Raw genomic sequence first — 24179 nt, 5'->3', positions numbered from 1 at the left:
GTGGTGTAGGTCATTCCAAACATTGTAGGTATACGAATCATGTGAGTTTTATTTTTAAAGGATTTTAAGACAAATTCGTTTTCTGGAATTTTTTTCTCATATTACATTCTGGTTCCCATTTTTATTTATTTATTTTAAAAATATCTGTATTTATTTGGCTGTGTTGGGTTGTAGTTGTAGCATGTGGGATCCTTCATTGTGGCATGCGGGCTTCTCTGGTTGCTAGCACATGGGCTTAGTTGCCTCTCGACACGTGGAATCTTAGTTCCCTGACCAGGGATCAAACCTGCATCCCCTGCATTGGAAGGCAGATTCTTAACCACTGGACCACCAGGGAAGGCCTCACATTCTGGCTTTTAGGACATGTTGAATTTTTCCATGGCTGTCAGAAGCACGGTAGAACCTTTCCCTTCAGCGTGGACGTCTATCACATGGGACTATTTCTCTCCCACCGTTTCTCCTAGGAGGGAACGGCCATGCTGTTGGAACATCTCGCCGGGAGCTTGGCGTCAGCTATCCCCGTGAGCACGCAACTGGATATCGCAGCTCAGCATCATCTCTTTATGATGGGTCGGAATGGAAGTAACATCAAACACATCATGCAGAGAACGGGTGCTCAGATCCACTTTCCCGATCCCAGTAATCCACAAAAGAAATCCACCGTCTACCTCCAGGGCACCATTGAGTCTGTCTGTCTTGCAAGGCAATATCTCATGGTAGGTTTACTGAAATTAATGGTGCTGCAGTTTTTTTTTAATCTCTTTGGGTACAGTGTATGTTGCTGCATATACTGTAGCAATGTGGTATTTATGGAAGCACTTTGGAATTGTGGTCAAATAAGGAAGTTTCCTGGTAGAAGAAAATAAAAGAATAAGGTACATAATGCCTCCCAGATTTAATTTCATTTTGTGGGTAATTCTCTTGCAGTATTTGTATTTAAACAACTGAAGAGGTTACATGGAAATAATTGGCTATATTTTGTGGAAGGTGGTTATTTTTATTTGACATTTAGCATTAGTTTGTGTTTGACAAAAAAATCACTGTTTAAACAGAGCAACTAAAAATTAATAAATTTAAAATTTTATCCTACCCTCAAAGATAATAAATTTTGGTAGCATGAAACATTTGAGCATTTCATAAATCTCTCATACCATTTTAAAAATGCTATAGTATTTGAGCCATGAATTTTAGTGTCATGAATTGAAAGGAAATAAGTTACATAATTTACTGCTGCTTTCAGTTTATAATATTCAATCTGCCTATCCTTCCTATATTCATTAAAAACCCAGTGTGTAGGATGATATATAGTAACAAAATGGACTGACATACCGTGTATTCTTATTAAAAATACCATTATATTCTCCATTCTGGCTAGACCTTTAGTGACATTTGAATCCATAAGCTTCAGGCATGACCTTTACTGTTATTAACTTGCAGAATCTGTTTTTGAGAAACTTGCAGAAGATCCAGATTTGTATTGTTTATTCCATTCCTCTGACAGATAAGAACTTGCTATAATCATTAAGAATTATGATATATGATTTTAAGAAATTAATTTCATTGTGAATTATTTTTTTTTAGCTAAGCTTACTTAGGCTACTTTTACTATACTGCTAGTAAGACAGCATATTTGTATCCAAAGATTATTATGATTACTCTTCATACTTTCTTTTTTCACACTTTTCAAGTTCTTTAGATATTATTTTGAGTCCAGTGAAATTTTCAAGTGATCAGCACAGTTATGAATTCATATTCATACTTTGCTCATACCTGACAAAAATACAGGTATGCAATGAGACATATTATTATTACTGCACAATACTGAAAGATTGAGAGAGAAATTAAAAGGCTTTAACTTAAATTTGAAATAGTATCACTGTTTTTCATAGCAACGTCCTTATAAACATCTCTTATCCAAAAGAGAAATGGAACATGGTGATTTCTTTTTAATTGTTATGTTTGACAGTAACTTCTTCTGTTACTTACGTACAAACCCATCAATCTGTGCATCACAAAAAATGTGGGATGTGATTCCTATACTCAGTAGATTAGGAGCCAGGAAGAAAGAATCAGAGAAAAAGCACAAGTGCTAAACCCTGCTATGCTGAAGAGTGAGACAGTTACAGCAAAGGGTGACAGTAGCAATTTACTCCAGGAAGGAGGTAAGGTTTGAGCTGCATCAAAGGAGAAGTAGGACTTGGGTTGGCAAAGAAGCCTTGTGATGAGTTAAGATAGTGAGGAACAGAATCTGTTGCAAAGACTGTCAATAGGTTGGTGTAGCTTGGAGAAGGGGCAGACGTACACAGAGAGACCTGTGACTGCACAAGCAAAGCTAGGTGGAAATGTGGAGATTTTTAAATTCTGATATATGTTTAGATTTCATTCAGGAGACAATAAAAAGCCTCCACTGTAAGTCTTTGAGACAGACCACAAGATTACTACCCTTCATGTAGTTGAGAATATAGTTTCTGGCACCACCATCAAAGCTGAAGTCAGAGAATCGAAGAATTTTTCCAAGGTGGAGAGTAGGTAAAAAACATTCACAGCCAGAAAGAGAAACACAAGACACTTATTTCCATCATCCAAAAGATAGTTTCTACTCCTCAATATTATTTCCACACCAGCTTTCTAAGCTATGTGAAGGTATATAATTTAGCTTCGACACTTTGGTTTATTGTTTTTTAATTAAACTCTTTATTTTACATTGGAATATAGCTGATTAACAGCGTGATAGTTTCTGGTGGACAGCAAAGGGACTCAGCCATACATGTATATGTATGGCTTATTTTTTAAATCTATAAAATGTTGCGTTATCTGTAGTCATGTTAAATTATTGGATGTATAAACAAATAGTGTTTTACCTTACACACTTTCCACTGTGGCATTTCCTAGGGTTGTCTTCCCCTTGTGCTGATGTTTGATATGAAGGAAGAAATTGAAGTCGATCCACAGTTCATTGCTCAGCTGATGGAACAGCTCGATGTCTTCATCAGTATTAAACCAAAGCCAAAACAGCCAAGCAAGGTGGGTTCAGAGTCTGGGCCCAAAGAGAACCAAGTATCATATCACATTCAATATAGTGTGATTTTCATATAAATGAATATCTGCATATACATGGCACTTAATATTCTATATAATAGACACTGTTACATATTATATTTTACTTTATATAAAGGCAAATTTGTAACAGCATTCGTTATTGATCATTTTCTTTATGTATGTATTGGTTTTTGGAGTCTATTTGTGACCATTATTTTAATTACATATGTGGGAAGGACACTTTTTTTTTTCTTAATTTGCAATCTGGTAACTTTAAGCTTTACTAAGTTGCCACAGAGTTGGTAAGGCTAAATGTTGTGTTATGTCCACATGTATGTGTGTACAGATCCAAAGCAGTTTTAAAAATGCTTAGTTTATTTACTACTTGTGAGCTACTTTGGAGGTTTGAAGAATAGGTGCCCATTCACTTTCATAAATACTTCAAATAATTAAGTGTCCCTAGTTCAGCTTTCTTGGAGCTTCTCTTTTAAGATGTTACAAAATTTCAGTAATTACATGTGCTGTCAAAAATTTAATGGGCTAGGTCTGATGATATTAAGTGCTGGTAAGGGTATGAGGAAAGAGAAATGTTCCTGCATTAAACTGTATAAATTGGCCCAACCACTTTAAAAGTAGTTTGTGATCATTTGATCACAAAAACACTGATACTCTACCACTAGCAATTCTATTTCTAGTCATACGTGCTGAGGAAACCTTTGTATCAGAAGTCAATCGACAAGAGTGGTGTTGAATAAAAAAAGCAAGTTGATGAAGTAAGTCAGAAAGAGGAAAACAAATATCATATATTAATGCATATGTATGAAATCTAGAAAGACGGTACTGCTGAACCTATTTGCAGAGCAGCCATGGAGATGCAGACATAGAGAACAGACTTATGCACATGGTTGGAGAGGGAGGTGAGGAGAGGGTGGGATGTATGGAGCGAGTAACATGGAAACATACATTACCATATGTAAAACAGACAGTGGGAATTTGCTCTATGACTCAGGGAACTCAAACCAGGGCTCTGCCATGACCTAGAGGGTGGGGTGGGGAGGGATGTTCAGGAGGGAAGGGACATGGGTATGCCTATGGCTGATTCATGTTGGTGTTTGGCAGAAACCAAACCAATACTGTAAAGCAATTATCCTTCAATTAAAAATAAATAAATTTTTTCAAATGTGAAAAAAAAACAAGTTACATAACAACATATACTAAATGATAACATATATTTTTATTATAGTAGAGAAAACACCAAACAGTTGTGCCTTCCAATTTTAAAATTTCTAAACTATGAATTTTATCATATATGCATATGGTACATATATAAAAATATGTATTGTTATATATGTGTACGTATGCAAATAATGTGGTAGTCAGGGTCCAACGTGAGAAAAAAAATCATGCCTTCCTCAGAAGAAAACTTTAAAGGAAAAGATAGGATTGATTCTAAACGAGCTTGATATATTGAGTTTAAAATTAGAGAATAGGGCATTAACTTTATGTATTGTGAAGCTTCGTATTTGACTAGTTTGAGTTGACTGGAGTCACTGTAGGTAGTACTAGGATGAAAAGATGCAGACAGAAGAGACTTTGTACGTAAAGATAGCCCAGGAAGAGTTCAGCAAGAAGTGACCAGAGGTTGGGGAAAATGGTAAATGAGAGCTCTGAAACCTTGCAGCATCCCAGAGCTTTTTAATTATGCCTCCCTGGCCTCCAGGCTGACCACTGCTTTAACTGCTTTGTCAGCCACACATTTTCTTTCTTTTCCATTGGAGGCTTTCCCCCATGGGTTCAAATTTCCAATTCTCTAGATGAGTCCATTGAGGAAAAAAGATTTATTGTTTGGGAATTTATTTTGCCATAAGCTTTGCCATAGATATGTCATCAGTGAGGAAGAGTGGTACTTCCAGGTCCATTAGTTAACTGGTAGACTGTAAATGTCAAATGTAAATGACCGTTACTGTGCAGTCTATCTATGGTGACAAATTTGATTTCTAAAGATGAGATAAATGGGGGAAGCTTTAATGTAAAGACAAGAGGATGTAAACGAGAATGGGCTGTAGAGATAGGCGGACCTAGGTTCCTCTAGCTGCCCCGCTGCAGCTGCACTGTGACTTTGGGTAAGACCCTTATATTCGCTGAACACGAATTATAATTTCGCCCTATAAGGATCTGCAGGAATTAAGAGTATTTGTGCAGCTTCCATCACAGTGCCTGGGATGTAGGACACACCGAGTAAGTGGTAATTAACCTTTTATGCTTTTAGCAAAAGGAGTAAACTTAGGAAATAAGTGGTTAGAATTTGCAGTTGACTTTAAGGCAGCATTAATCCATATCCTGAGTGGAATTCTTATTATCATATTCATTTTCTCACCCCCCTCCCCAATTCATTGTAGACTACTTGTGTGTCACTTTTTTCTTTCTCATTATGTGTTTTCATAGTCTGTGATTGTGAAAAGTGTTGAGCGAAATGCCTTAAATATGTATGAAGCAAGGAAATGTCTCCTCGGACTTGAAAGCAGTGGGGTTTCCATAGCAACCAGCCCGTCCCCAGCTTCGTGCCCTGCCGGCCTGGCATGTCCCAGCCTGGATATCTTAGCTTCTGCAGGCCTCGGACTCACTGGACTAGGTATAAAATTTATTATTACAGCCCTTCTCAGTCACCAGAGGATTGGTTATCCAGTTCCCTTTCTTTCTACTGTCTGGGGCTACATTTTAGAGGCTCTTTTTTCCTTCTTCAGGTCCTATGATCAGGTAAAAAACAACACAACTCAAATCAATCTATTTTGATTTTTTTTTGTTGTTGTTAGACTCTCTGGATTTCTGTTACCCAGATTCTTTTTATTTCTGCATAAATAATCAAGGTCTGGCTGTTTTATTTTTGGTGGCTGTGTTTGTTCGTCTAAATTAAGAATGCCATGGAGAGTGAAGTGAGCAGACTGACTATAATTTATGTGTTTGTTCTTTCTTGCATTTGCAATATTGCCATCAGTCCCTAGAGATAAAGATTATCCAGTTTGCTTTACAAAAAGTAATTGCAAATCTGCATGCGGGGTGGGCAGAGGGGGAGGTGAAGGCAAGCGGAACCTGTACTCCCAGTGGTTACTTTTGCCTCGCCCAGACACAAAGGAAACCTAGCCTGCAGCCACCATGGGAAGCAAATAGACCTGCATTTATATCTGAGGGAAAGAAGAGAAAAATGAAAGAAAACATCACCTTGGTGCTTTAGTTTTTTAAGAAAGCAGGGTGAGCCATTTAATAGTTATGGTGTGATACGAACTGTCTCATTTATAGATTCCCATTTTGTTGGATAAAGTTCATTGCTATATTATAATTATTCTAGGTTCACTACTTTTTTGTACATTTTAAGTAGCTTGTGTATAAAAAGTTAATGCAATAACCCTCACAAATCATTCTGCCTCAGTGTTGATTTGAAACAAAAAATACTCTTGTGCGTGTGTGTTCAGTCACTTCATCATGTCCAATTCTTTGTGATCCCATGGACTATAGCCTACCAGGCTCCACCATCCATGGGATTATCCCGGCAAGAATACTGAAGTGGGTTACCATTTCCTCTTCCAGGGGTTCTTCTGACCCAGAGATTGAACCCACATCTTCTGCATCTCCTGCATTGGCAAGTGGATTCTTTACCCATGAGCCAACTGGGAAGCCCTAACAAAAATACTCTGAGCAGTCTTTACATTTTTTAGTAGCTATTCTAGCTTTTTAAAGATGTAATATGGTTATAATATGATGAAGGTTCCAAGTAGCCCTGCCCAGATACCATTACAAGTAAAGACAAATTTTCCTACTTGGCCCATAATCTCCCAAAGCTGTCCCTCCCACTGGAGATGCTGAACAGAGTTGTAAGAATACAGCACTGCTTGTGAGTCAGGAAATGCCAGTCAGGCACCTTGGCAGGAACTGAGATCTTCTTTCAAACATGGTATGAAAACTTTTTCGGGGAGGCCAGCCTCTCTGCAGATGAACCAAACGAAGCTGTCCTGTTGCAGGAAAACATTCCCCAATTCACTGCTAATTGTAAGTAGTTTAGAAAGAGCTTTTTTTTTTTTTTTTAAAGCAGATGACATGTGAGTTATGCAGAGAAATTAAAAAATGGGTTCGCACTTGAGCACAATTTCTTTCATGCTGGCTCATTGAAATGATTGCAAAGCAGCCAGTGGTGCTCCAAGCCCTGAGGTCTATCCTGGTCTGAGCTCATCTGTCGTCCAGTTTCTGGATCTGTTTGTGGACAGACAGGGTCCAGCATTGGAGCTGTGTATCATGTGGTATTTTGTGTGAATATTTGAAAGAAAGTAATCTGTCACTCATACCTTATAACTGGAAAACATCCGATTCTATGAATGTGTGTTCCTAACAGCAATATCGGTGCCATCTGTATATTACAATCTTAAATTTATGTGTATTGACTTTACATTCTTTTTAGGTCTTTTGGGACCCACCACCTTATCTCTCAACACTTCGACAACCCCAAACTCACTCTTAAATGCTCTGAATAGCTCAGTCAGTCCTTTGCAAAGTCCGAGTTCTGGCACCCCCAGCCCCACATTGTGGGCACCTCCACTTGCTAATACTTCAAGTGCCACAGGTCAGTAGTATTTAAGTACAATCAAAGGTGTGTATTCTTAGGTATTATTGGTTTTTAAGTAAAATTTACTAGTGGTTCCATTTCCTCAGGGAAAAATTATGGCTCAAAGCATACTGCAGCCAAAAAATTCTCCAAAGTGTCAATCAGTTAAGATGAAGCATAATAAAACAGTGAGTTTTCCATAAAAGTAATATGTAATCTTCAAATGTGACAAGCAGATCAGGAAAAAGAGCATGATGCAGACAGAGCAATGGCAGAAACACTTGAGGGTCACTGACCTGGTAATTAGGAAATGCAGGTTCTAGTTTGACAAATTTGCTTAGTAGTCAAATGCACTTGCAAAGTCTAGCTATTAATAGTTTCCTTGTCTGTACAATGAAGAGCTTAGATTAAATACTCTCTAAAATGTTCCATTCTAATACTCGTATGTTCTTATATAATGTGTTAAACCTATTAACAGAGAGGTATCAAAATTGAATTTTCTTCAGCATTGACAGCAACAAAAGTGACTTTTTTGTTATTACTTAAAATAACAAAACAATGCTTCTTGATTCTGAGTTGCTTCGTGTCTAATACCTGTCTTCGTGAAATGCTGTTGTAGGTTTTTCTGCTATACCACACCTTATGATTCCATCCACTGCCCAAGCCACGTTAACCAATATTTTGTTGTCTGGAGTACCCACTTATGGGCACACAGCTCCGTCTCCCCCTCCTGGCTTGACGCCTGTTGATGTCCATATCAACACTATGCAGACAGAAAGCAAAAAAATCTCTGCTTCTTTAAATGGACACACACAGGTAATGCCCTTCAGCAAGAAGCTTGTGATTTATGCTGTTCGTAAAGGATAAGCCACTGGTAACATGTTTAAACTTTTACCTGAAATGAATTTTAGGATTGTGACCGTATCTCGGTGCTATTTTCTACTGTTGTTTCAGTCTCCAAGTATAAAATACAGTGCAATATCCACTTCATCACTTGGAGAAAAAGTGCTGAGTGCAAATCACAGCGATCCATCCCGGCAGACAACTGGATCTGAGCAGACATCTCCCAAATCAAACCCCACAGAAGGTATCTTTCCTTCTGAACTTCAGCCTGCTCTGTTGATTGGATAAAGGGATCATAAAAGTCTGTGCAGTGATTTTTGAGTTGGTTTTGCTAACTAGTTATGACTCGTCCTGCCTCAAGGATGCATAAGGACAATATCTTGAACGAAGTTCCAAAGAACATGGTGAAAGAGCACGTTCCCATTCCATTGGAACTTCCTAAATTAAAGTGAATGTAATTGTGCAGCAGGAAAGCATTAATTTACTGTGTAATTTTTTTATGAGTATTTCTTTTTATAACACTTTCATTTCTATCAATCTTTAAAAAATATGAGGGTCTACTTTTCAAATTTCATCTTGCATGTTTAAGATAGCCTTAATTTAAGGCATCGTCTCTGTAGCTGAAAGCTGTTACGTTGAGTCTCCATAGAGTCAGAATCTGATCAGTTTCTACTGCAGGTGATTGTTGATAGTAAGGTGATATTTTGATTTTTTTTCTTTTTTTTGATGTCGACCATTTTTAAGTCTTTATTGTATTTGTTTACAGTACTGCTTCTGTTTTATATTTTGGTCTTTTGGCTCCGAGGCATGTGGGATCTCAACTCCCTGACCAGGGACTGAACCCTCACCCCCTGTATTGGAAGGCAAAGTCTTAACCGCTGGACTCCCAAGGAAGTCCTCTGGATTTTTACTTTTTTTCCTTTTCCTCGACAGGTTGTAATGATGCTTTTGTTGAAGTAGGCATGCCTCGAAGTCCTTCCCATTCTGGAAATGCTGGTGACTTGAAACAGATGATTGGTCCCTCCAAAGTTTCCTGTGCCAAGAGGCAGACAGTAGAACTATTGCAAGGCACGAAAAACTCACACTTACAGTATGTATCTAAATTTTGAAGCCCTTGATCCTTTGAAAGAAACTATGTAACAGGTTGGATATATGTTAAACTGAATAGTTAGTGCTCTTTGGTTTAAGTGCATTTGATATTTGTGTTTTTTTTTTTCATTTCTTTTTATAATTACCTTCTTTTTTACTTTTAAAAATTTTATTAAGAAATAGTATCTGGTAACCTTCACCTTTATTATAAAACAAAAGTCAACTAAGTAAATTTAAAGATTGAATTGATTTTATTCAACAGTTCACGAATCAGCAGCATCCCATGGATGCTAAATCTTAGTGTTTTATCTGATTTGGAAAGGATCTGGATATTTAGTGACTATCCATCATTTAATTTAGCAAAACTTTAAGGTTTTAGATCACAAATAATATTTTAGAGAAACTATTTTAAAAATTTACTGAAAAACTTTTATCTCATTTACTTTTGCAGTAACCCCCTTTTATCTTTGGGGCATATGTTTCAAGACTTGCAATGGATGCTTGAAACCATGGATAGTCCTGAATTCTACATAGTCTCTGTTTTTCCTATACATATATAACTATGATAAAATTTAATTTATAAATGAGGTACAGTTAGAGATTAACAAAACTAATGAACAGTTGCAACAATATGAGTTATGTGAATGTGGTCTCTCATTTTTATCTCTGTATCTAAATATCTAATTGTACTGTACTCACCCTTCTTCTTGTGATGATGTGAGATGGTGGAATGCCTGTGATGAAGTGAAGTGAGGCGAGTGATGTAGGCATTGTGATGTAATGTTAGGCTATTATTGACTTTCTGATGATACATCAGGAGGAGGATCCAGGCTCTATGACCCTGGATCGTAGAGCCATGACACTGTTGATGGTTGGGGAATCCCAGGATGGAGTAGAGTGAGGTGGTGAGAGCTTTCATCACACTATTCAGAACAGTAAACAGTGTAAAACTTATGACTTATTTTTGAAATTTTTATTCTAATATTTTCAGACTGAGGTTGATGGTAGGTAACTAAAACCATGGAAATTGAAACCACAGATAAAGGGGAACTACTGGATTCAATTTACTTGATTTGTATAAGCACTTAATCTTTTAAAGCCATTTTAATAGAGCTTTTTTACAAATTAATTTTGGCAGTAACATCTGTAGGTGGAAAATTCAGTACATCTCTAACACATACATTGTTGTTGTTTAGTCGATAAGTCATGTCTAACTCTTTTGTTACTCCTTTATAGCCCACCAGGTTCCTTTGTCTGTGGGATTTCCCAGGCAAGCATACTAGAGTGGGTTGCCATTTCCTTCTCCAGGAGATCTTCCCAACCCAGAGATCAGACCCACATCTCCTGCATTGGCAGGTGGATTCTTTACCACTGAGCCACCTGGGAAGCCCCCAACACAGACATACATGAATTGACAGAGACCTTTCGGGTTCCACTTTTAAATTACTGCTGTGAATCAAGTACAATAATACAAAATTTCGCTGGTCATAAAAAAATGTTGGATTTAAGTTGTTTTCTGGTAGATGAAATAAGCCTGCTCAAAGTGGTGAAGTTTTTTACTGCATTGGTGGGGTGGGGAAGACACTTAAAATTTTTTTTGCCCACCTATGTTTCAAACGATCTTTTTCTTTTGTTCATCTTCTGATGGGAATTACCTCCCAGAAGTTTTTTGGGGGGTTATCAATTTTATTTTTTCTCAAACTTTAAACTTTTTATTTTATATTGGGGTAGAGCCAATTAATGGGCTTCCTAGGTGGGGCTAGTGGTAAAGAACCCACCTGCCAGTGCAGGTAGACGCAAGAGATGCAGGTTTGATCCCTGGGTCGGGAAGATCCCCAGAAGGAAGGCATGGCAACTCACTCCAGTATTCTTGCCTGTAGAATCCCATGGACAGAGGTGGGCTACAGTTGATGGGGTGACAAAGAGTCAGACATGACTGAAGTGACTACGTATGCACACATAAGCTGATTAACAATGTAGTGGTACTTTCAGGTGAACAGTGAAGGGATTCAGCTATGTATATACATGTATTCATTCTCCCCCAAACCCCTCTCCCATCCAGGCTGGTGCATAACATTAAGAGTTCCATGTGCTATACAGTAGGTTCTTGTTGGTTATCCATTTTGAATGTAGCAGTGTGTACATGTCAGTCCCAAACTCCCTAACTATCCCTTCCCCCAGCAACCATAAATTCATTTTCTAAGTAAGTTCATTTGTATCATTCTTTTTTTTTTTTAGATTCCACATATAAGGGATGTCATATGATATTTCTCCTTCTCTGACTTCACTCAGTATGACACTCTCTAGGTCATCCAAGTTGCTGCCCACTCAGAAAATGGGCAAAAGACCTGAATAGACATTTCTCCAAAGAGGACATACAGATGACCAACAGGCACATGAAAAGATGTTCAACATTGCTAGTTATAGAAAAATGCGAATTGAAACTTAGAGTGAGATGTCACCTCACAGGTCAGAATGGCTATCATCAAAAAATCCACAAACAACAAATTCTAGAGAGGGTGTGGAGAGAAGGGAACCCTCCTACACTGTAGGAGGGAATGTAAACTGGTACAGCCACTATGGAGAACAGTATGGAGGTTCCTTAGAAAACTAAAAATAGAGCTACCATATGACCCTGCAATTCCACTCCTGGGCATATGTCCAGAGAAAAACATGATCTGAAAGGATACGTGTACCCCAGTGTTCATTGCAGCACTGTTTACAAGCCAAGATATGGAAGCAAACTAAATGCCCATAGACAGATAAAGAAGATGTAATACACATAGACAATGGAATATTACTCAGCATTAAAAAGAATGAAATAATCCCAGAAGTTTTTAATACAACATTCGTATCTCAAAGGTACACGGAAAGAATTAAAGTTCCTCCAAGGACTTTGGCTTCCTAAGGCCAGAATTTCTAAAATACTTCTGAGATAAATAGGGGAGGTTTTAGGACTGATAAAAGGAATAGATGTTAGAGTGAGTTAGTTCCTACTTTTGCAAAGATTTGTAAGATAAGGAAGAAGAGTTGTTCTTAATTTCCCCCAAACTGGATTACAGCCTAAGTGGCATTATAGTTTGAACCACCCATCCAACTAAATTATCCTTAATTTGCTTTAAAAAAAAAAATATATCAGGAAGAATTTCTAACTAAGATGGAAATCAAAAGATTTCTGTGTTCTGGATTTAGAGCTGTTTGCCTTTGAATATTTTAGTGCATCCTTTCACAAAAGCTTTAGAGCGTTTTTCTTTCCCTCTGGGTGCATAGGTAGTTTCATTTTGCTTAAGAGAAGAGGTGTTTAAAAAATTCCCATCAGCTTTTGAATATCAGCTTCCAATTTTTGACCAATTTCTGATTACAGATCTACTTAAAAACAAAAAAACCTTTTAACTCTCTTGTCAGTTTTCTGTATAAAGAAACAGTAAATATTTCTGGCAGTGTTGAACAACCCCTTGGACTTAAGAGCTATTCCAAAAGAGAGTGCAAAAATTATTTTATTTTCCTTTCTTTATTGGGTACTACAGACAGAGATCCAGGAGTGCTGGCTCTGGTAAGAATTTTCACCCTTAGCTAACTTCTGCCAGTTTTCTGAGAATCTCATCTGTAGGCTCCAAGTAGGGTTTAAAATAGAAGGTTAGTTCCAGTGTCTGTCAGAATTTGACAGAGTTTTTCATTAATTTCTATTTAATTTCCCTTAGCTGTTTAAGGGAATAGTGTAGCAGTTTACAAGAAAATCCCTCAGAATCTCATCCATTCTAGGAAAGGCTTATACAGAGACCCTCCTTTGAGGGTAGATATGAGAGTGTCTGTTGATGCTGAAAACTCGGCCTCTGTGCACCAATGCTGAATTGAATCTCAAGAGACAAAGTTTGGGGTGAAGTAGAATATAATAGCTTTATTACTTTGCCAGGCAAAGGAGGACACTTCAGACTTGTGCCCTGGAAAACTGTCCCAACATGGGAGGGTTTAGTGAGGAGTTTTATAGTAGTAGTTCTAGGGTAGGGTTGCTGATAAGGATCAAGGTGTGTGCAGGCCTGCATTCCTTTAATGTGCCCTCAGGTGGTCTCCTAACCTGAGGAGCTTCCTAACCTAACCAGCTTCTTTGGTTCTCAAGGCTATCAAACCCTGAGCTTCCCTCTGGAATGAGGATTGCTTCATCAAGTAGTTTGTCTTCCATTGGTTGAGGGTTTTAGTTCCCTAGAAGAACTCAAAGATGTTGCTAAGTGTATCTGACTGAGGTGGAACCAGGACCCTGCCCCACTATCGTTTCTTGGCTGCTCCTCCCTTGTCTCTGTATCCCCTCCCTCCCCTGATTAGCAACTGTTCAAATCTGCCCTTTGGAACTCAGGGCCTGTATGTGGAAGATCATACAGGCTAGAGCCTGTTCCCTGCATATAAGAAACCGGGGACACAGAAAGGCTTCATGTCTAGAAGCCCCACGACCACTAACACAGCGGACTTTTGTTGCGGTCTTGCAGTCTCTTCAGGGTGGAAAGACAGTTCAGACAGGATTACTAGAATGAGCACTCAAAGAGGATAGGGAGTTCCTGGTGGTCCAGGGGTTAGGACTCTGCGCTCTCACTGGTGAGGGCCTGGGTTCCATCCCTTGTTGGGGAACTAAAATCCCACAAGCAGCATGACATGGCCAAAAAAAAAAAAAAAAGTATAGAGGAGAGCAGTAGCAGATAGTCATATTATCTCTTGTTTTAGGTACCTCTTGTGCCTTTAATTTTTCATTAGCCTTTTTGCAATGAATCTTTCAGTGAAGCTATTTTGGAATTTTGAAGCCTTTTGGAGCATTCTGCATGTCAGTTAAAATCGATATCCTCCCCCCCCCCCCTTTTTTTGTGGGAGTGGGGCAGGAAAGCTCTTGCTTTAAAGTGCAGTTCTTAAATGATCTTATATAATTGGAACATTCCTCATAATGGCCATTCTAATTACAGTGTTGTCTTTAGTAACACTTTGACATTTTTATAGGTAGTTACAGCTTCCAGGGCCATAGTTCTTAGATATAAAATCAGCAAGTGTACCAGGAGGTAGAGTGCTTAACTCTTTGAATATTAAGGATCCTATTTCTTTCAGCTAAGCCTTTTTGGGTTTGGGGGAGCCAGATTAATATGTGCTGTGGGCCTGGGAATTGTATGGTATTTTACAGTGAGCCTTGCTGCATGGAAGTCTTCTTGAGGCTGGTGGATGAACTAGTGTCAAGCTAACCTAGACCTCTTATGTGGCCAGCTTATTTGAACTTGGGAGTCCTTGAGTTAGGTGGAGAGTACTTCATCAGCTTTTAAAGGCTTCACCCTTGCCCACTAACTTTTGGAACTTTCTGGCCACAGAGATTCCTAATAGCAGTAGCTTGTACAAAACAAGATGAACAAACATGTGCACCTTAAATCGGCAGTAACCAAAAGATTCTTCTGTGTCCAAGCCATTTAAAGGCCCTGTGTGCACCCCAACAGTTCTTGCCATGGGACCTTGGCTCGGGGAAAGAACTGAACCAGCAGACCTCAACAAATAGGGACTGGGGGCTAGGGGCTCCACATATATAGTTCCCACATGGATCCTGGGACAGGATCAAGGCCTGGGGGTTTCCACCAGTTAATTGACTATCATGGTCTGAAATAAAGGGTAGGGGCTTGAGCTCCAGGCAGGGCCATCTGCCAGATTCAGCTGACCTGCCCAGTACTGGGAAGCCCATTAGATTGGGAGCTCAGTGCAAAGGGAGCAGAGCTCAGAACTGAAAGGAACTTACCTACAGACCTCAGAAACAGAGAGAGACAGAGAACTGAAAAGGGTTTGCAGGTGCCACACCCATGTTTCTCATGCCCAAAGTTACTGGAAGTCTCCTTCAGTCTTATTACTGCCATCAAATCTGTTAGAAAAATAAAACTAAAATTAAACTAAAGATCAAATTTGCTTTATTCCACAGTTCATGAATCAGCAGCATCCCATCTAGTACATAGAAAGAAGCTCCAAAATTCTGTAGAAAACATTTTTAAAGCAGCCAAAAGGAGGGACAAGGAAGTCTTCCACAAAAGAAAGGATTATTTCAGGCAAGGTCAGCTTCCTGCGAAGTCAAGTGAGCCTTAGGAAGCATAACCATGAACAAAGCTAGTGGAGGTGATGGAATTCCAGTTGAGCTATTTCAAATCCTAAAAGATGATGCTATGAAAGTGCTGCACTCAGTATGCCAGCAAATTAGAAAACTCAGCAGTGGCCGCAGGACTGAAAAAGGTCAGTTTTCATTCCAATCCTAAAGAAAGGCAATGCCAAGGAATGTTCAAACTACTACCCAATTGCACTCATCTCACATGCTAGCAAAGTAATGCTCAAAATTCTCCAAGCCAGGCTTCAACAGTACATGAACTGTGTACTTCCAGATGTTCAAGCTGGATTTAGAAAAGGCAGAAGAAGCAGATCAAATTGCCAACATCCACTGGATCATCGAAAAAGCAAGAGAGTCCCAGAAAAATATCTATTTCTGCTTTATTGATTATGCCAAAGCATCTGACTGTGTGGTGGTGGTTTAGTCGCTAAGTTGTGTCCGACTCTTGCGACCCCATGGACTGTAGCCTCCCAGACTCCTCTGTCCCTGGGATTGTGTAGATCACAACAAACTGTGGAAAATTCTTCAAGAGATGGTAATACCAGACCACCTGACCTGCCTCCTGAGAAATCTGTATGCAGGTCAAGAAGCAACAGTTAGAACTGGACATGGAACAACAGACTGGTTCCAAATTGGGAAAGGAGTACGTCAAGGCTGTATACTGTCACCCTGCTTATTTAAATTATATACAGAGTACATCATGCGAAATGCCAGGCTTGATGAAGCACAAGCTGGAATCAAGATTGCTGGGAGAAATATCAATAACTTCAGATACACAGATGATACCACCCTTATGACAGAAAGTGAAGAGGAACTAAAGAGCCTGTTGATGAAAATGAAAGAGGAGAGTGAAAACACTGGCTTAAAACTCAACATTCAGAAATTATGATCATGGCATCTGGTCCCATCAATTTGTGGCAAATAGATGGGGAAACATTGGGACCAGTGACAGAATTTATTTTGGGGGGCTCCAAAATCACTGCAGATGGTGACTGCAGCCATGAGATTAAAAGATACTTGCTCCTTGGAAGAAAAGCTATGACCAACCTAGACAGCATATTAAAAAAGAGAGACATTACTTTGCTGACAGGCCCATCTAGTCAAAGCTATGGTTTTTCCAGTAGTCATGTATGGATGTGAGAGTTGGACTGTAAAGAAAGCTGAGAGCCAATGAATTGATGCTTTCAAACTGTGGTGTTAGAGAAGACTCTTGAAAGTCTTGGACTGCAAGGAGATCCAACCAGTCAATCCTAAAGGAAATCAGTCCTGAATATTCATTGGAAGGACTGATGCTGAAGCTGAAGCTCTTAATACTTTGGCCACCTGATGTGAAGAACTGACTCATTGGAAAAGACCCTGATGCTTCCAAAGATTGAAGGCAGAGGAGAAAGGGATGACAGAGGATCCCCCTGTCATCGCTGACATGATGGACATGAGTTTGAGCAAGCTCCAGAAGTTGTTGATGGACAGGGAAGCCTGGCATGCTGCAGTCCGTGGGGTTGCTAAGAGTCAGACGTGACTGAGTGACTGAACTGAACTGACCTTCCTTTGGGAGAAGGCAGGGGTCTGTCTGGCAGATTACCTCACTAGTTTTGGCCAGGAAATTCCAGATAAGACTGTTAACACTGTATTACCAGGAGAGGCTGAAACTGCAGTTAGGCTAGAAAGCTTTGGTTTGTTGATGTTGGGTTTAGCACAAGTGACTCCATTTTGGGCCTGTTGTCTCTGTAAATCTTCTTTGTTTTCCTGCCCTTCTTTTAGCTGGTTGGATTTATATATGGAGCCTTTAAACCACCTCTTTTGCCCTGAAACTTGAACATTCTCTCTGCTCTTCAGTAATCAGCATGGCGATTTTAAATCTCTGAATTTTGCTGTAAGAAATTTTCTCAGTGTGAGTTCTCCTTCATTTGGCTTTGAATTTCCAACTTAAACTATGGCTCCCTGTTTCAAGTTAGTTAATTGTTCACTTTGATAATAAATACGTGGTAGTGTCATGATTTTACTTATTATAAAAAACTGTGAATATAATACCTATGTTATATTAAATATATATATAAATATGGGTTTTCCTCATAGCTCAGTTGGTAAAGAATCTGCCTGCAATGCAGGAGACCCTGGTTTGATTCCTGGGTCAGGAAGATCCACTGGAGAAGGAATAGGCTACCCACTCCAGTATTGTTGGGCTTCCCTTGCGGCTCAGCTGGTAAAGAATCCCCCTGCAATGTGGGAGACCTAGGTTCAATCCCTGGGTTGGGAAGATCCCCTGGAGAAGGGAAAGGTTACCGACTCCAGTATTCTGGCCTGGAGAATTCCATGGACTGTATAGTCCATGGGGTCGCAAAGAGTTGGGCATGACTGAGCAACTTTTCACTTCTTTCACTTGTATTAAATATAATTCTCCCTCGCCATAGCACTGTTAAGGATAACAAATGTATTATCTTTACTTTCTTTTTCCATTTATTTTATTTTTTCAAATAGGCAGTCTGTTCATGTTTTAAAAATGCCAAACAGTGGAATGATTCCACATCAAAAAGTTTTGCTCCCATCCATTTCATCCACCCAGTTTCCTCTACTGTCTTTTATATCCTTACAGAATAGAGCGTTTTTAGGCCAATATAACACATGTATTTTTTTAATTAAATTTTTGTATTGAAGCATAGTTGATTTAAAATGTGTTAAGTAATAATTCTATTCTTACTTCCTCCTTTCCTCAGCAAAATCTGTTTTGCTTTTATGAAAAGAAAAATCTGTTCTACTTTTATAAAGTCTTTGATTAATTATCATTGTTCCCATTTTGTCCAAATCTGATTAATTATCATTGTTCCCATTTTGTCCAAATCTGCTTTATCTGTGTTTTTCTTGACATGGTACTAATATGCCAAATTAACATTATTTGTTATAGGGGGCTTCCCTGGTGGCTCAGATGGTAAAGCATCTGCCTGCAATGCGGGAGACCGGGGTTTGGTCCCTGGGTTGGGAAGATCCCCTGAAGAGGGAAGATGCCTTCCTGGAGAAGGAAATGGCAACCCACTCCAGTATTTTTGCCTGGAAAATCCCATGGAAAGAGGACCCTGCTGGCTACAGTCCATGGGATTGCAAAGAGTTGGACATGACTGAGCAACTTCACTTTCTTTCTTTCTTAGAGGAATAATGTTAGGTTAGAGAAATAATTCTGGCTTTAAAGCCACCAGTGATGTGCACTGCATACTTCCTTGCCTTTGCTTATGCTGTTCCCTCTGAGTTGCTGCTGTTCAATGGTGAACCTGCAGATGCCCTTTCAATTCCAGGTCACAAGCCTGTGTGAAACCTTTGTGAACTTCTGTCAAACAAACAAAGCTATTTGCTCCTCCTGTTGTGTTCTAATAGTCCTTTCTAAATTCCTCTGAATTCCCCTGGCACAACTGAATGATACAAAAAAGAATGTGTGAACAAATCAGCTCTTTGACTAATACTGTTTGTTATTTCTGTTTTACTTGAGCTTAAACTTCAGTTGGAGTTAAGCTTGAGGTGCATGTCCAGGGCACTATAAATTCTTATAATTCAGATAACTCTCCCTCGTTTTAAGAAGCACTTTCCTGAGGTGTTCTTTCCCTGCACCCTGAACAGATATTAAAGAATATTTATTTATCTGCTGCCTTTATCACAGTAGATTTGTAGCAACATCATGTGTTTTGCACACAGATGAAATGAGTTATCTGCATGCTTTCAGACTGACTCATTTGTTCAGATTAGGTAAACATCGGTCAGAGATATCTCTTTGATGTCTATAAATTAGAAATCTTGTCTGTATGTCTATTCCATATGTACCATATACAGAATGTCATATATACTATATTTACTATGTGTGAATATGTATCTTGAAATAGTTTCAACACCATGTTGAGAGTCAGCAAATCTGCGTTCATATTCCATTTCTACCATTTACCAGAGGCATGACCTTGGATAAGGTACTTCCCTCATGTGAAAAATGGGGACAATAATGAGGATTCCATGAGATAATACCTGTAAATGGTGGACATGGTAAACCTAAATAGTAAACGTGGCCCCTAGCAAAGGTGTGGTACATGTGACGGTAACAGTGGCGTGTTCAATTCCAAACTCTTTCTTTCACAGCAGCACTGACAGGTTGCTCTCAGATCCTGAACTGAGTGCTGCAGAAAGCCCACTGGCTGACAAGAAGGCTCCAGGGAGTGAGCGCGCTGCTGAGAGGGCAGCAGCCGCCCAACAGAACAATGAAAGGGCCCGCCTTGCCCCACGGCCATCATATGTCAACATGCAGGTAATGATTTTAAAAAAAAAAATGGGAGAGTCATCCAAATGTAGGCTGTCTAGATTGAGGGAAATGGGGAATTCAGTGAGCCTTTAGCAGTAGGGCAGAAATTCCGTTTTCCTTTTGCATGCTCAGTTCAGTTCAGTCGCTCAGTTGTGTCCGACTCTGCAACTCCATGGACTGAAGCACGCCAGGCTTCCCTATCCATCTTCAACTTCTGGAGTTGACTCAAACTCATGTCCGTTGAGTCGGTGATGCCTACTCAAAATTAAATTTAAATATATATGCAGTAGTTAGGAATTGATTTTGCTATAAACATTAAAAATGAAATGCAGGATTTAGCTTAAGTGAGGAGAATTCCTTAAAATATTAAAAGTGATCTAACATGGTCTATGTCACTGTGTCTTATGCAAATGACATTTTTCATCTGTTACTTAAATAATTTAGATAAATGTGCGAGCTGCTATTTCTGAGCATTTACTACCTCATGACATAGTCTTAGATAAATAGATATAATTTCCTTCTACCTGTGAAATGGAGAAGATGAATTTGTTTGGTGCTCCTTAGACAGTTATAAAATAACTAATGTGAAGCTTTAGTTTTTCGAAAGGAGATGCTAAATATTATTGATGATTATGTTGGTTCACGATGTCCTCAGCAGGGATTTTCTCTGTATCCATTTTCAAACTATTGGTCCAATTGCCAAAAAAAAATAGACTATTGATCATGGAATTCAGAAATCTGATTTTTATATTGATCACAATATGAAATATAAGGATTTTGTGCTTTTTGAGATGTCTATAAACATTTGGCTTCAGTGTCTGAATTAATGGTAGACTTACCTACTTCATAGTAAGATATATCATCTCCATCTCCTCACCTCCAAAAAAGAAAAAAACTTCACAAAATCCTAGAAATAAAAAAGTTGTCACAAATATGTCAAAGAAATTAGTTCATGAAACTAAATTGTACTTCTGTAATTCCAGTGAAAACTATAGTACAATCCTACTTGTATGCTTATACTAATCCTTTGCATTTGAACATTTTCATGGTTTTAGATGAATGTTTTTACAAAAGCCATGGCCTTTACAAGGTGCAAAGTTAAAAATAGACATTTATTACATTTTCTCTGGTGGATATATTTTCAGTTATTATAAATTAAAGTTTTCTCATTTAAAAAGTATCAGATTCCTTTATGGTCCCTTTGTGAGTTTTATCCATCTTGTGAGTCTCATCTTTTCCATCAAGTTTATACCTATAGTGAACCATTTCATGTTCCTCTCTTTTAGGATGGATGAGAGTGTTCCTGGTGATAGAGTTTCAATTTAAATAGATGTTATTTATACCATTAATGAAGAGCTGACGTTTAAAATCACTAAGAAATCAATGATAAGAGTTACTGAGCATTGACAGGGAGAGATTGAAGACTTCTGTGATTTCTGGAGCTAGAGATGACCTTTGTCTCCTGAACATTCTTGGACTTCTGAATCTCCAGCTCTCTTTTCACATTTATCTCACTTTCTAATTTATTTTGTGGTTATTTCTCTTACTCATCTCTGCTAAGCCTCCATATGATTTGAGGCTATAGATTATTTTTGATTCATTGTTTTATTCTTCCAGAAAGTGTAGCACAGTATCTATAACCAGAAGGCACTCAATAAATATTTATTGAACAAGTAACTTTAGAATCTCCCCACATCTTGCCTTAGACATTAGTCATTAAAAGTTGATTTTAACTCCCAGAGCCATTTTAGACCTAGGATTTCAAAAACATTATCAAACTGTGTTATCTAAAATCTGACTCTCCTAGTTTACTGCCATGTTCCTTCTGGTTGGTCACAGTCAGCCAGTTTACTTTCATTATTTTGACCCAATCATTTGTAGTACTTTTTGCTTTCAGAAGTATCCTGTTTCAGACCATAAATTATATGGACACCCTGCATTATGATGGTATAGTCCTCCTGGGAGGAAGGGCCAAAGGGCTCTTGTCAATGGGTTCTTGACCTATCTTTGAGACCTTTTTTTTCCTAATTTACTGAAGTATAGTTGATTTACAATATTGTGCTAGTTTCAGTTGTATAGCAAAGTAGATATACATATATATGTATATATCTCTGTTGTTTTTTTCAATTATTTTCCATTATACTTTTTTATTTATAAGAGACATTTTAAAATCAAGCCTAAGTTCCTGAAACACAGGAGTTGAGAACCCTGAGTCAGCATTTGAGATGTAGCTATGTCTGGACTTCTTTCTTCAACACTTACCTCGGTCTGTATGTAGACTCACCTGTGTCATGGTCACTTATTCACTGTGGATGAGAAGAATAAATGGTGCCATCCTAGTCCTGTGCAATACAAGATAAATAAGTTCCATTTTTTAAGTTAGGCTTATATTTTTATTTAGGTTTAATTTTAATGTTCTGCTTGTGTCATTAAAGCTAGACATTTGTCATTTATGTCACTTTAAAAGCATAGATGATGCCAATTCAGTTACATAATTTCATAGGTTGTCGTGACATCATACCATTTTACCCAAATGAAGAGGGGATTTAGAGAAGCAAAGGGGGCTGATGATAGATAACCTCAAAGTATTTTCAGAATGCATTGTTTTGAAATTTAGCATAACTCTTACTAAGTTATTCACTATATGTTAGCATATATTGGTCCTGGTATGTTAAATATTCATAATAAAGAGGCATTTTTTTTCCCTTTGAAGGAAGATTTCTGACTCGTGTCACTGTCATGACTTAAAGTCAGAAGTAGTATATTACAATGAATTAGTTTTGAAAAATGTTTATCAGACTTGCATGGGTTACTGTCCCATTAAGGTGCCAAGCTCAGCGTTTGTCTCAGGCAGATTCATGGGCTGCAGTCAGGTAATCTTTTCATGGAGTATTGGCGTGACATTTGGATAAACTGACAATAAAGATATTTTCTGTCTTTTTCAGGCATTTGACTATGAACAGAAGAAGCTATTAGCAACCAAAGGTATGTGATACATTATGATCTATACTTTGAATTTTTTCAGTAGACACATAAAAAGTTTTTCAGTACTGATATCAAACTGAGAAATTGGACTTTCATAAAAGGAAACCCAGAATGTTTAGGTTCAAGTTGCGTAAACTTTGTTGAGGTTGAATAGATTAACATTAGATCAATTAAGAAATAATGTATCATTTTAAAATTTACTGTTACTTTGTATAAAATGGTGGGTTTTTTTGTATAAAATGTTTTATGAAGACATCTTAAGGTATTTTGTGTTAAGAAATGATATTCAGTGGTAATTTCTTTACATATATCAACAAAAAAAAATACTCATCAATGTTGTATTTAAGAAATGCATTAAAAATAGCAAGCATTTGTTTTATGTTCTCTTTTCCAAAGCTATGTTAAAGAAACCAGTGGTGACAGAGGTCAGAACACCCACAAACACCTGGAGTGGCCTGGGGTTTTCTAAATCCATGCCCGCTGAAACTATCAAGGAGCTGAGAAGGGCCAACCACGTGTCGTATAAGCCCACAATGACGACCACCTTTGAGGTTTGTACAGTCATGCCCCACTTACTCTTCCTGTCAATTCTCTCAGCAAAAGAGAACCATCTTCTCGCCTGTCCCATTCTCTATTTACATAAGGACAATTTCTTAATGGTGATTTGCTTTAATTTCAAATACTGTAAACGTATTGCTATGAAATAGATGCAATCTGATATATTATGATCTTTTACATGTTTTCTAAGTTATTGATCAGCTGTGAAGGAAATTTGGATAAATGTGTTCTTGTTAAGGGAGAATGTGGTAGAGCAGGGATGAGATTAAGCAAAGGGCGTATGTAACATGCCATAAAAAATATATAAAGAATCCCTTCATTCCAGGGTATCACTCACAAGCCCACCAGAGGGGGGGAAAGGCAATTATTCAACAAAAACAAGTTCTCAGATCTCAGTTAAAAATTCAGTGTGTTCAGATGTGCCAGGAACACAGCAGGAAGTATCACAAACAAGAGCTCCAAAACATTATGCTTCCCAGATGTTGGCTGCAGGGCTTAGGGGTGAGACAGGGAAGCTGGCATCCTTACCATAGGGAGAAGGGATCAAGAGCTCCTTGCTTCTCAGCTGGGCTGTACGTGACTCGTTCAGCAAGGCCTTTTCAGTTTCAGAGTGTCAGATTTTGCCTCTTAAGTCTTTTGCAAGTGCAGGTGGAGTTAGAATGCGTGCGTGTGCACACACTCACACACAG

At 38.4% G+C, this 24179-nt stretch overlaps 1 protein-coding gene and 1 long non-coding RNA gene across 25 annotated transcripts in view; one reads left to right on the top strand and one right to left on the bottom strand.

The window, feature by feature from the left end:
- Positions 1-24179, top strand: part of BICC1 (BicC family RNA binding protein 1) — a 347076-nt gene that overhangs the window by 295342 nt on the left and 27555 nt on the right. For 15 of the 24 annotated variants that reach the window (XM_081569082.1, XM_081569084.1, XM_081569092.1 and 12 more), the window contains 10 exons: positions 465-716; positions 2893-3024; positions 5485-5671; positions 7490-7651; positions 8253-8449; positions 8588-8720; positions 9410-9566; positions 19788-19953; positions 22893-22932; positions 23329-23483. In XM_081569082.1, coding sequence (XP_081425208.1) covers positions 465-716; positions 2893-3024; positions 5485-5671; positions 7490-7651; positions 8253-8449; positions 8588-8720; positions 9410-9566; positions 19788-19953; positions 22893-22932; positions 23329-23483 — 1581 coding nt within the window. Of the gene's footprint in view, positions 1-464; positions 717-2892; positions 3025-5484; positions 5672-7489; positions 7652-8252; positions 8450-8587; positions 8721-9409; positions 9567-19787; positions 19954-22892; positions 22933-23328; positions 23488-24179 lie in introns of all 24 variants that reach the window. The other 9 variants (XM_081569083.1, XM_081569085.1, XM_081569088.1 and 6 more) reach the window with 2 other exon arrangements.
- On the bottom strand, positions 28-10316 carry LOC145537995 (uncharacterized). The gene is made up of 3 exons (XR_014076561.1): positions 10265-10316; positions 2862-3037; positions 28-849 (listed from the first exon to the last, which is right to left on the bottom strand). It is a non-coding gene; the product is annotated as an uncharacterized LOC145537995 (long non-coding RNA).

This window comes from Giraffa tippelskirchi, chromosome 2 (assembly GCF_054371585.1).
Source record: "Giraffa tippelskirchi isolate mGirTip1 chromosome 2, T2T-mGirTip1v1.2.pri, whole genome shotgun sequence".
In the NCBI taxonomy this organism is placed as follows: Eukaryota; Metazoa; Chordata; class Mammalia; order Artiodactyla; family Giraffidae; genus Giraffa; species Giraffa tippelskirchi.
The sequence above is the reverse complement of the archived record's forward strand: the minus strand, read 5'-3'. Positions and strand labels throughout refer to the sequence as shown.